Genomic DNA, 13,340 nt, shown 5'->3' with positions numbered 1-13,340 from the left:
CCGTGCAGTCTTAATTAGTGGAACCCGATTTGAGCGATCCTATTCGTACCACGCTTAGCCAATGAAGAAACCACAGAAATGATCGAATGGAAGAAAGGAAGAACACAGGTTTAATGATTCCCACACGTATTTACAATGATCGGGGATGCGGACACACAGAGCAGCCTTAGACAATCTTATCTTATGCCCCAGACAACGGGCCCGTCTCACTCACACAGGGAATTGCAGATGGGTAGGTGGTCAGCCAACGCGTCGACGTGGTCGTCCAGAGACGGCCTCCGTCCGGCTCTCCACGGCCCCAGCTCATCCCGCGAAGATAGCAGCAGGCGATGGCAGGAACCTCGTAGCGCGTCTCCCGAACAAGGCAGATAACGAGGTGGAACGGCAAAAGGCGGGACTTTAAGCGCGGCTCGCGATTACACAGCCGTTTTCCTCACTCGCGCGTCTTAAATGCACTGTAGAGCGATCGGCCTAAAACTCAACCGAGCGTCACTCATAAAAGCGCGTCTTTCAGGTCATGCACGTCGGCTTTGCCCGCGTATATTGTAGAGCTCTCGGACGCTCACAACTCCTCTTCCTCGATCCTCCCAGCTGGTTGGTCAGTGCGCGCGAGTCCTTTGCTCACCAAGTCTTTCCGCGCTAGTTCTTTGCATCGAGTCCTATCAGGCAGTAGTCCTTTCAACACGAGTCCTCTCACCAATCCTTTTCGCGCGAGTCCTTTCGGGTTCTCCAGCGCTAGTCCTCTTTCTACTGCCGTGTGCACGCGAGTCCTTTGCTCATCAAGTCTTTCCACGCTAGTTCTTTGCATCGAGTCCTATCAGGCAGCAGTCCTTTCAACGTGAGTCCTCTTTCTACTGCCGTGTGTGCACGAGTCCTTTTGAGGGCTTTGTGCAGCGGGTTTTATAGCTACGCCCCCCGAACCTTCTGGCACCCGCTCGAACCTTCTTACCATGCCCTGTGACGCCACGCCGCCGCCACCACCTCTGAGCCCTGATTGGCGGCTCGTGCTTACCATCAGCGCTTCTGCCGCTCCGCCTCGGTCCTCCTGACCTTCCTAGCCTGCCTCGTGTAAACTCGCCCAAAATGAACCAACGTTAGCGCAAAGGGGCATGAGGCTAGGGTAGCTGGAAAGTCGGTGGAAGTAGGGCCTATTCTCCTGACTCTACTCAACGCAGAACTAACATAGGAGAAGGACTAAGCTTACAAATACTAAGGCATAACTGTACTATCGCGAGGCTACATGTTGCTTGTGTGACTAACTATGAGGGGGAAATTTTAACCTTTAATCATAACTCTTCCATCACGTTTTAGGTACTTTCCTGTTATCCCGCACCTGTTAGGGTTAACGTTAGGGTTAGGGTTAGCGTTATGGTTAGGAAACAGACCGGCGAGGTAAAAAAAAAAACGCTGAGGTATAAGGTCTGGGATAACAGGAAAGTACCCTTTTTAAAATGTGTTTATATCGCTTTTCGCCCGATCTGCCAACGGTGAAGAATCACTTAAAAATTTAATAATTCTCGTATCCGAATTCAATATTAAGATCTTCACCAAAACCAAATCGATTCTTCCTTGTCACACACCCAGTCTCTCCACCAAGTTTCGTCCGAATCCGTCCACAACTTTTTGAGATATCTTGTTCACAAACAGGCAGACAAGCAAGAAGACATCATGCAGAGCACAGTAGTTGCAAAATCCACCCCCTTTCCCCAACAAAGGTTGCCATTGGTCCAACAAATTGTCCATTTCATCAATATTAAAATTGACGATCTTGATCAAGGCTCAGGTCAATAGGATAAAAAGTGACGATTTTTCGGATGAAAATTGATGATTTTGGAAGGTTGACCTTGAGTTGACCTTTGACCCTTTGTCCTCAAAAATAGTTGGTTTCCCAATTTAGTAACAATGTACAAATGCTGTTCAAGTTACAAGTCAATCGGATGAAAAATGGCGATTTTAGAAATTTGACCTCAAAATCAATAGGCTTCTCAATTGTGACGACCTCCACAGCTTGGTGAAGTTTCATGACAATCTGTTTAGAATTGTGACCTGTATGCCAGTGACAAACAAACAAACAATAAATATGTCGTGCATAGCTTGATACTTGCGAAATCCCTAAAATAAGTTGTTGGCCTATGATGACCTCAAAAATAATTGGTGGTTGAATTCTGTGACCTGGTATGCAAATCCTCTTAAAATTTCGAAGCAATCAGTTGAAAATTGAGGATTTTAGAAATTTGGGCTATATTGACCTTTTGGCCGATATTGACCTCAGAAATATTTGGGGGTTGAATTCTGTGACCTGGTATGCAAATCCTCTTAAAATTTCAAGGCAATCGGATGAAAATTGAGGATTTTAGAGATTTCACAAAGTTGGTGAAATTTCACATTTTTTTTGCTTTTAATCCAAGATGACTGCCATACCACGTGACCTATGACGTCACAATTATCATAAAAAACATTCTGCATAGGTGTCACTCCTACCCTGAAAGTTTCGTCTCAATCGGACATATGGTTGCTGAGAAAAACTAGGTTTAGCCCCGACGAACGTACCGACGGACGGACAACCCGAAAACATAATGCCTCCGGCGACTTTGTTAGCAGAGGCATAAAAAGCTGAAAAAAAATCACAATCTTAGCTTATTCCACACAGAAATCCTAAAATGGCCCGGACAATATTATTGGCACCTTTTAGAAATTGTTAGAAATAATTAGATTTCAAGCAGGTGATTCTCCTTTACTTTGGAATTGAACTCACCTAGTCACCTATGGTGAGTTACAGGTGCCTGCTATATGAAAATCACTCATTCAACCAGTTTGAATAGAGAGAAGGAGTCATTCTGCTGTTTTGTGTCACTGTGTGCACCACAATGAACATGGAGAAAAGAAAGAAAACCAGAGAATTGTCTGAGGAGGTCAGACACAAGATTGTATCCAAGCATGGACAATCTCAAGGCTACAAGTCCATCTCCAGAGACCTTGATGTTCCTTTGTCCACCGTACGCAATGTTATCAGGAAGTTTAAGGCCCATGGCACAGTAGCCAACCTCTCTGGACATGGCCGCAAGAGAAAACTTGATTGAAGATTGCAGTGAAGGATTGTCTGAATGGTGGAGAAAGCACCTCGATCAACTGCCAAACAGATTCAAGCTCACCTTCAGACACAAGGTATGACAGTTTCAACTCACCATCCGTCGCCAACTTAATGAAAGGGGGTTCCATGGTAGGAGACCCAGGAGGACCCCACTGCTGAGAGAGAGACATAAAAAAAAGCCCAACTGGAGTTGTTCCAAAACACACCTGAACAAGCCAAAATTGTTGTGGGATAATGTCCTGTGGACAGATGAGACCAAATTAGAGCTTTTTGTTAAGCACATCATCTCTATGTTTACAGAAAACAAAATGAAGCCTTCAAAGAAAAGAACACCTTCCCCACACTCAAACATGAAGGAGGTTCAGTGATGTTTTGGGGTTGCTGTGCTGCCTCTGGCACTGGGTGCCTTGAATGTGTGCATGGCATCATTAAATCAGGAGATTACCAAGGCATTTTGGAGCGCAATGTTCAACCCAGTGTCAGAAAGCTGTGTAGCTGGCAGTGTTGGAAAGAGTTCAACATAGCCCACTGCATCGGCACCATGAAAGAGTCGTTGAATGAGGTGACAGCTTCCACCATCAACGCCTGCTGGCAAAACTTGTGGTGATCTGTGGAGCGTACATTCCTGGTCTATATACCTTCTATGTACACGTGCTATGGTCTGTATATATACATTTCATGATACTGTATAGGCTTTATGTGCACAGTCTATGTACGGCCCATGTACGAGATGGTATAACCAGCCATTCTGGATTCACGCAGACGAGACCGAATACAGACCAATGGTAGAGAGCGACCTCTGGCTGGAATAGTGTCCATTTTCATTTACTAGTGATTGAGGTCCCAACGATGGCATTTCTGGATTGCAGTTGTTCGGTATATTATTAGTCCCCTACCGGTGTACACCGGAGGGGACTATAGGTTTGCACTCCGTCCCTCAGTCTGTCCGTCCGTCACGCAAAGAACAGTTTTCCAGACTTTTTTTCTAAACGCTTAATGCTAATGATTTCAAACTTGGTACATGGTTTCCTCATGATAAGTTACAGATCAGGTTCGAACTTCACGACGTTTCGATCATTTTTGACAAAGTTGTGGCACTTTGAACTTTGGTAATTTCCCCAACAGTTTTCAGGACTATAATTTGGAGTGCGGTAAGTCAAAGCTGTTAATATTCCTTGTGTACAATATGCTGTAATCGTGGACTGTTCTTTAAAATGCTTTCCTAGAATAAGCATCAAGTCAAGAACGTTTTCACTGAATTTTGTTTCCATTAACACAATTCTTCATATGAGGCAAGAATACATTGAATTCACATAGTTTACCAATAAATCAACAATACATCTCGGGAGGTTGGAGTGTCACTTTACCATATGCTTCTGTGTGTATAATCTGCGTGAATACTTCTTTAAATATGTATCTGATACTCTGCCTTCTTAGCTGTATATACAGTACGCGTCAGAAGTGACCGAGCTTCCACGGTCCGCGGATAACCCGGTCAGGATAACCCGGTCAGGATAACCAGGTCAGGATAACCAGGTCAGGATAACCAGGTCAGGATAACCCGGTTAGGATAACCAGGTCAGGATAACCCGGTCAGGATAACCCAGTCAGGATAACCCGGTCAGGATAACCCGGTCAGGATAACCAGGTCAGAATAACCAGGTCAGGATAACCCGGTCAGGATAACCAGGTCAGGATAACCCGGTCAGGATAACCCGGTCTCACATCATCTGCGCCCACATTCAACCGTGCATAAATTTGCATATTTAATGAAGTTCCCAGTCACATAATATGTGTACACCGGTAGGGGACATGTATTGCAGCGCAATACTCAGAATGCTTGTTAGTCCCCTACCGGTGTACACCGGAGGGGGGACTATAGGTTTGCAGTCCGTCCCTCAGTCTGTCAGTCCGTCACGCAAAGAACAGTTTTCCGGACTTTTTTTTTCTAAACGCTTAATGCTAATGATTTCAAACTTGGCACATGGTTTCCTCATGATAATTTACAGATCGAGTTCGAACTTCACGACGTTTCGATCATTTTTGACAAAGTTATGGCACTTTGTTTATTCTAGAGTTCTCCTCAAGCCGCACCGCGCACCCTCAGCCTCGTCTCGCGAACGTCAAAAGTGCGACACAGCTTGCGCTTTCGGGAGGGGCGGAGCCAAGCCGAGCAACATATATATATATACACATCGATCATTGATCGTGAACCGGAAAATATAATAAATTACTGATATTTAGCGACTCGAAAGGTTCTTTATCAACAACTTATTTTCTCGTGCTTCTGCTGACCTGTCGGCAAGGTGTATAAATCGAAGTCCCGAGTGCGAATCACAGGTGAGCCCATCCTGAGGTAATTAGCGATTGGGAACGATTCAGAACCTGTGGGTGAATAACCCTTTGGTAATTTCCCCAACAGTTTTCCGGACGACAAGCTGCCGGTAGGGGACATGTACTGCAGCGCAATACTCAGAATGCTCGTTTATTTAGTCATTTTGGTCCAATTCTCATTAATTCATTTTTTAAAAACAATTGAACACGTCACCTGTTATTATTGTATTCACTCCTTGTAGAAATGTTTAGAAGACCGAGACATTGCCCGAGTGATCACTGGTGCACATTGTGACCCTGGTACATGATGAATTATGCAGTGTAACAATCATTATATGATGACCAATTTTACACATCATAATCAAGTGTGCAGTACATGTTTAATTTTTACACCACAACATCGCAAATATTACAAAGAAAGCACAAAATGGCGAGTTTATTTGTATCCTTTGATGTCGTTCCCACAGAGTTGCCGAGGATGACGTCTAAACAGGATGAGGGAGGTGAGAACTTCCCAACAAACGGGTCGCATCTCCAAAGAAAGCCAATTTGAGGAATCGGATTTGGGATCCTCAGAACTACCATTGCTAATTGGGTGTTGTTTCACAATCTATCTTTGGAATGTTGTTGAATGTTTTGGGTTATTTTTTTTCTTCTTCTTCTTTTTTTGGGGGGATACAAGATCGAGGCTCATGTAAGAGCTAGCATCAATCACAAAAAAAAAAAGACAAACGGACACACAAAACATACAATAAAGGGAGCGAGAGACAAGATGGGGCGAGAGAGAGGGAAGCACACAAGTACAACATTTGAGCGCAGGGACATCGGGAGATCTGTGGGAGGGAGAGGGCTTGGGGTGAGGAGGCACAGGAAGGATGGTGAGGGGTGGGAGAAGTATAAAACACATGGACACTGTTAGGACTTCCAGGAAAGAAAGAAGTCGGGATTTCCACAAATTTCCACAAAATGTGTATCTGGGGTGAATTAGCGGGGGTAGAAAAGATCAAGGTTTTGGATGGGGGAAGATAAGAGATGGTGGTGAACAGCTGTTTTCAAGACCCGGAGGGACGAGTGGGATTGAAGAGTGAGGGAGTTTGTTCCAGAGGCGGGAGAAAAGAGGAATGAAGGAGTGATGGTGAGCAGAGAGTCCTGATTTTGGCAGTTTAACCATGAGAGGGTTGCTGGCAGATCTTGTGCGACCTGAAGGAATATTTGGGGGACAGAGCCCAGAGAGAGCTGTGGGGGCAAGGCCGGAGAGGAGTCGGTAGAAGACAGAAAGACCACCAACCTGCCTGCGGTGAGTGAGTGAAAGGCCCTTGGAGTTAGCTTCATCGCGGGAGATTCCAATGATTCTGAACGCTTTGGTTTGAACAGCGTGAAGACGAGCTCGGTGTGAGGCAGTTAAAATGAAAAAAATTAAATTGAATTGAACTAAAATTTCATTAAAATTAATGGGTTAACATTGAACAAAACTCTGAGGAATGTTTCTCACATATTATAATGAGAAAACGAGTGTAATGTTTCATTTGCAAAGTCAAGACTTTTAAAAGAGCAATGTTAGGAAGAAAAGAGATTATCAGAAGCAACCTTGAGGGTAACACTCGTATTCCAGCGAAGAAGCAGGTATCGTGATAACACTTGTATTCCAAATTGGCATCCCACACCCGCATCTGTAAAGCTTGGAATGGATCCACACCCACACTAGGAAAATATAAAATGTGCATCACTGACTGTAAACTACATAGAAAATAACTTTTAATAATCTCAACTCATGGAAGAGCAAGTTGAATGGTGGGTAACATACTGACAGTGCTGTGGTGGGGAAACAACCAGGTACAAGAACAGAGATGGAGATGGCTGGATGAAGATCGAGGCAGATGGAGAGGGAGAGATACATCAAGAGATGTTAACCTGCAAGTAAGGGGTGGGTGAGGAGGGTTAACTTGGATAGAAAATATCCTGAATAAAGATGGGGGGGTGACCTGTGGTTGTGGTGTGTTACATTCTTGCAGCCCCGGAGGGAAGATTGCATTTGCACTGACTTAGGGATGCAGTCTCACAGGTGTGAGGAAAGACGAATAAAGGAAAGGAGTGCAGGTGAGCAGGAAGCCTAGATCTTGGAAGGCTAATAAGGAGACGGTTACTGGAATCATCCTCGTCCTCGACTCCTAGAAGGACTCGGTTGGTGTGGAAGGTTGAAATAAGTTGGAGCAAGACCAGAATAAAATATACACCAGCCAATATGCAAACAGGTAACGATCGTCACAGAGAGATGGGATTATTCGGAAGCAAGTCTCCTGAAATAGTCTGCACAACCACAGTTGAGGAGAACAACCAGAAAGAATGGACAAATATATGTTCTGAGTTTTGCTGCTACATGAGGGTCCTTCATTGTTGTCGGAAAACATTTTTGACCTTTTCATGGGTTGGCAGATTAGCTTAGAGTCTTATGCATTCCTATTTGAGCTGTCTTGCCTGGGTTCAAATCCTGACCCAGCTGTAAACTGTCATTCCGGTGTTTCACAGGCAGTGATTCATCAATGTGTTTAAGGTCCTCAGATGGACCTTAAACTGGGTGTCCCGTCTACTGGCATTAATTGATGGATGTTGAAGATCCCACATTGTCTTTTGTGAAGAGTAGGCGAGTTATTGATGACACCATGAACAATTTAGAAATTGCTGCCCCAATGTACAGCAGCATAGCCGTGCCTCTTGCAACGATAGAACCTACAACCACATACAGAAATCAAAATTGTGATGATGATGAATCCCCATAGTAGTATCTCACTTAGAATACTACAAGTTGGCCTCTCGAGCCTGGTGCCAACACCAGGTTAAGGTGGCTGGATTAAGATCTTAGGGTCCTGAGTTTGAGCCCCTGTTGTGCCTTTAAATAACACCAGATGGGTTGACTCCTCCTGTCCTCCTGTCCTTCCGAGGTCGGCAAAATGAGTACCAGCTTACTGGGGAAAATGGGCCATTTGAGGATCCTGGGTCGGAGCGACGACCCGTCTAGAATTGTGCCCCGTAGCCAAGGAAAAACTGCCTCAGCATCCCTACGCGTCTGAAGACATGAAAGGAGTGGCTGTTCTTCTTTTTCTTTCCTCTCGAGTTATCCTCTCATCTCCCCCACCCTCACCCACATGGTACTACTGCTGTAGATTTTACTTTGCTGCTTCAGGCGAGTGTCCTGAACTACAAGCCTGTCCTTGTGGTGTTACGATGATAATGTGATGCTTTTTCTTTCCAGGTTAAAGACTTTATTGAAAAAGACCTCCCTTTGTAGTATCCTTGCAAGCTGCAGCTCTGGTGATGTGACCAAGTGGAACTAGGGTTGGCACACTGTGACATAATACTTTAAAATCAGAGATTATTTATATACTTAAATCCCTATAGTTTATGTAAATACAGTACTGTCGGACCCCAACATTCGCGGAGGATACGTTCCTGGAAAATTCCGCGAATGTCGAAACCGCAGATGTCAGGGCATTGTTTCAATGGAAAAATGGGGGGATAGGTTCCCGGTGGTTCCTGATTGAGAGGGGTAATTTTTTTAAGTTAAATTTTTTTTTTACCGCAAATGCACATTACTGCAGTTTCAAAAAAATTCTTGCAAATTAAAAAAAACGTCTATTGAAGGAATGTCATTACAGTTTATTCAAATTGCTTCACCAACCTAACTAATGTACTAAAAAAAAAAAACAGGTACCATTTCAAATTTTTAGTTACACAAACACACGCAACTCTTCAAATGATCTGTACGTTCAAATGACCTCAATGAACTCCTCTGAAAAGGATATAGGTAAGGGTGATGAAGGGAATGCAGGTGAGGTCACTGACAAGTTGTGCACTGAGGGAGAGGCAGGTGATGGTGCTGATGCTCCTGAGGTGGTGAGACCAGGGTGAAAAAAATGCTTGATTGAGAGCTGCCTGGCAGATTGCCACAGGTTTCGATGTAGCTCCTTGTATGGGAACATCACGTCATCCAACCCCCTCTTGAACTTGAGGTAACGCTCCATGACCGGTCGGCGTCTTGCAGCCTGTTGGCAATTGCCCACCATATGTCCCGCAGCACCTCACCCAGGAACTTGACCGTGAGGTTGGACCTCAGCACCCCTTGCTCCTCATCACTGCTTGCTTCCTCCTCCTTGGAAACCCTGATAATGGCATCCAACTTGTCCTCAGTGAGCTCCTCGACATGTGCGATAATAAGATCATCCAATTCCTCAGGCTCCATGTCGTCAACGCCTTCCCCTCCCACCTGCCGTGCCAACCCGGCAATTCCATGCTTCTCCATGTTGTCGGGAAAGCCTGTAAAGTTTTTCACTGCCTGTCACCACAGGTTTTGCCAGCAGGCGTTGATGGTGGAAGCTGTCACCTCATTCAGCGACTCTTGGATGGTGCCGATGCAGTGGGCTATGTTGAACTCTTTCCAACACTGCCGGACGATGAGCTCTGAATCAGAGTCCATCACATCCAAAATGTAGCGAAACATGCGAGTATAATATGTTTTGAAAGATAATCTAGTTTATCCCTTGGTTGAGCAACTGGATCAAGGAGGTGATGTTGGGTGGCAGAAAGATCACCGAGACATTCGGGTGAGCCATCTTCAGTTCCCTGGGGTGGCCAGGAGCATTATTGACGAGCAGGAGAACCTTGAATGCAGTATTATTTATTTTTGTTTTATTTTTTTCCGCCAGGTACCTCTCCATCTAAGGGACGAAACATTTATGGAAACACTCTATGAAAATTGCTGCCGTTACCCACACCTTCCTATTGGCCCTCCAAAACATGGGCAACGTGTGTTTGTTCTTGCCCTTGAGAGTATGCGGGTTCAGGGGATGGTACAGCATCATGGGCTTCGTCATACAGTCCTCTTTTGTGTTTATGCAGAGGAGAAGAGATACCCTGTCCTTTGCAGCTTTGAACCCCGATGCTTTTCCCTCATGCTTCGAGATAAAACTGCACATTGTCATTTTTTTTCCAAAACGGGCTGGTCTCGTCAGTGTTGAACACCTGCTCTGGCAGGTACCCATTCTCCTCAATGAGCTGCGAAAACATTTCAGGAATGTTTTTGGGAACGACGTTTTGAGCAGGGTACGTTTAGGCCGCCTCCTGGTCCATGAAGGCACGCTCGACTCACAATTAGATGTTGCGGAGACCTTACCGCTCCTTGAAGCGGTCAAACCATCCCCTGTTCGCCTCGAATGGACTGGGGCCGCTCATACCCGCATCTCTCAGTGCCTCGTAGCCACATCCACACCACTCGTGCTCAGACCCACGTCACTTGTGCCCAGAGCATCTTTATGGCGTGAATGATGGGATATGCAGCACAGCTAGGTTTATAGCATGAATGGTGGGACAGGCTGTGCGGCTCACTTATAGAGTGGCTAAAAAGTTTATGCGCCCACGAAAAACCGTGAATACGCGAAGCACAGGTCCGCGAATGTTGAAGCAGGTTGCATTATATCAACCGCGAATATGCGGGGTCCACGAATAGCGAATGTTGGGGTCCGACAGTACTTAAACCCTCATAGCTTATTTTAATACTTATGACTCTTGCAGCTTATTTTAATACTTAAAACCTCATAGCTTATTGAAATACTTAAAGCATTATTGCTTATTTTATCTACTATAAATGGATATGGTGTGTGTGTGTGTGTGTGTGTGTGTGTGCAGCATGTTTTTTGTGGAGTTATACTGGACCTTTCTGATGTGGAATGTTATACACCAAATATATCATCATGACCTCCTGAGTTGATTTGGCTAATTAACTACAAATAATCCGGAAGAATTCCCGTGTTTTGAACGCGCGCCATGTTAAGGTGGGTAGAGCACCTTAATACGTCCTTCCTCGGTATGGCATTCTTGTTACAAAATAAACAAGAAAGAGCAATCAGAGATTGCAGACCCTCACCAGGATGTTTTTAGTGGTTTTTAAAGGCTTTTGTGTTTAAAGAAATATGGCGGTCGAACCACGTGACCGATGACATCATTTTTTTCTCCACCAATTTATCCGAAGATGACTGAAGAAATTTCATCTTGATCGGAATAAGTTTTGTACTTGTCGAATTATGACGTCATAATGGAGGAACCTATGACATCATCAATAATAAATGTTATTCCCCATGGAGAGTTATTTACAATAAGACAGGTCTAAATTTTTTCTATGCAGTGCTTTCGGAGATATAGAAGTGCAAAGTTTTTCGTTTTTTCCAAGATGGCGCCCATACCACGTGACCTATGACGTCATAATTATCATTATAAAATTCTACAGGAGGAGGCACACATATGATGAAAATTTCCTGTCAATCGGACCAACGGTTGCAGAGAAGATCATTTATTCTGTGTGGACAAACAAACAGATGAAAAATCACTCAGAGTGACACTTGGCAAAAGAGAACAAAGTAGAATGGCACTCAGTAGAGCATCCTTTTGACCTCAAGAATTGGTGGTTGAATTCAGAGACCTGATATGCAAATCGTCTTCAAATTTTAAGTTTATCGGATGAAAATTGACAATTTTAGAAATTTGGCCTATGTTGACCTTTTGGCCAATGTTGACCTCAAAAATAGTTGGTGGTTGGTTTCAGTTCGCTGGTATGAAAATCCCATTCAAATTTCAAGTCAATCGGATGAAAATTGAGGATTTTAGGAATTAAAAAAAAAGAAGTGGTTGACCTTTGGCCTTTGACTTTGTGACCTATGTTGATCTCAAAAATAGTTGGTGGTTGAATTCAGTTCGCTGATATGTTAATCCAAATCAAATTTCAAGTCAATCGGATGAAAATTGAGGATTTTTGAAATCTGACCCATGTTGACCTTTTGGCCTATGTTGACCTTTTGGCCTATGTTGACCTTTTCGCCTATGTCGACCTCAAAAATAGTTGGGGGTTCAATGCAGTGACCAGATATGCATATCGTCTTCAAATTTTAACTTAATCAGACGAAAATTGACAATTTCAGAAATGTGGCCTATGTTGACCTCAAAAATAGTTAGTTGTTGGTTTCAGTAATCTGATATGCAAATCTTATTCAGATTTCAAGTCAATCGGATGAAAATTGAGGATTTTAGAAATTCGAAAAAAGTGGTTGACCTTTGGCCTATGTTGATCTTTTGGCCTATGTTGATCTCAAAAATATTTGGTGGTTGAATTCAGCTTGCTGATATGAAAATCCTATTCAAATTTCAAGTCAATCGGATGAAAATTGAGGATTTTAGAGATTTTTGAAAAAGGTGGTTGACCTTTTGGTCTATGTTGACTTTTTCGCCTATGTTGATCTCCAAAATAGTTGGTGGTTGAATTCAGTTAGCTGATATGAAAAATCCTTTTCAAATTTCAAGTCAATCGGATGAAAATTGAGGATTTTAGAGATTTGAAAAAAGTGATTGACCTTTTGGCCGATGTTGGCCTATGTTGATCTGCAAGATAGTTGGTTGAATTCAGTTAGCTGATATGAAAATCCTATTCAAATTTCAAGTCAATCGGATGAAAATTGAGGATTTTAGAGATTTTTGAAAAAGGTGGTTGACCTTTTGGTCTATGTTGACTTTTTCGCCTATGTTGATCTCCAAAATAGTTGGTGGTTGAATTCAGTTAGCTGATATGAAAAATCCTTTTCAAATTTCAAGTCAAACGGATGAAAATTGAGGATTTTAGAAATTCGAAAAAAGTGGTTGACCTTTGGCCTATGTTGACCTTTTGACCTCAAAAATGCATAGGATTTTGTCGGACCACGAACTCTACCATTTGGTGAAGTTTTGTGAAGATCGGTTTAAAATTGTGACCTGTAGGCAAGTATAAGTGAGCGGACACACAAACACACACACACACACACACACACACACTCACACACACACACACACACACACACACACACACACACACACACACACACGCAAACAAACACCCAAA

General features: G+C 43.6%; 1 protein-coding gene across 2 annotated transcripts in view; it reads left to right on the top strand.

Moving 5' to 3' along the window:
- The window catches only part of SELENOM (selenoprotein M), a 39,949-nt gene that overhangs the window by 1,018 nt on the left and 25,591 nt on the right, over positions 1-13,340 (top strand). For both annotated transcript variants that reach the window (XM_078776490.1, XM_078776489.1), the window contains exons 2-3: positions 5,893-5,928; positions 8,676-8,710. In XM_078776490.1, coding sequence (XP_078632616.1) covers positions 5,920-5,928; positions 8,676-8,710 — 44 coding nt within the window. In that variant the 5' untranslated portion in view covers positions 5,893-5,919. The remainder of the gene's footprint in view (positions 1-5,892; positions 5,929-8,675; positions 8,711-13,340) is intronic.

This window comes from Myxine glutinosa, chromosome 4, assembly GCF_964187855.1.
Source record: "Myxine glutinosa chromosome 4, kmMyxGlut1.1, whole genome shotgun sequence".
In the NCBI taxonomy this organism is placed as follows: Eukaryota; Metazoa; Chordata; class Myxini; order Myxiniformes; family Myxinidae; genus Myxine; species Myxine glutinosa.
Note: the sequence above shows the minus strand (reverse complement) of the source record. Positions and strands in the feature narration are given on the sequence as shown.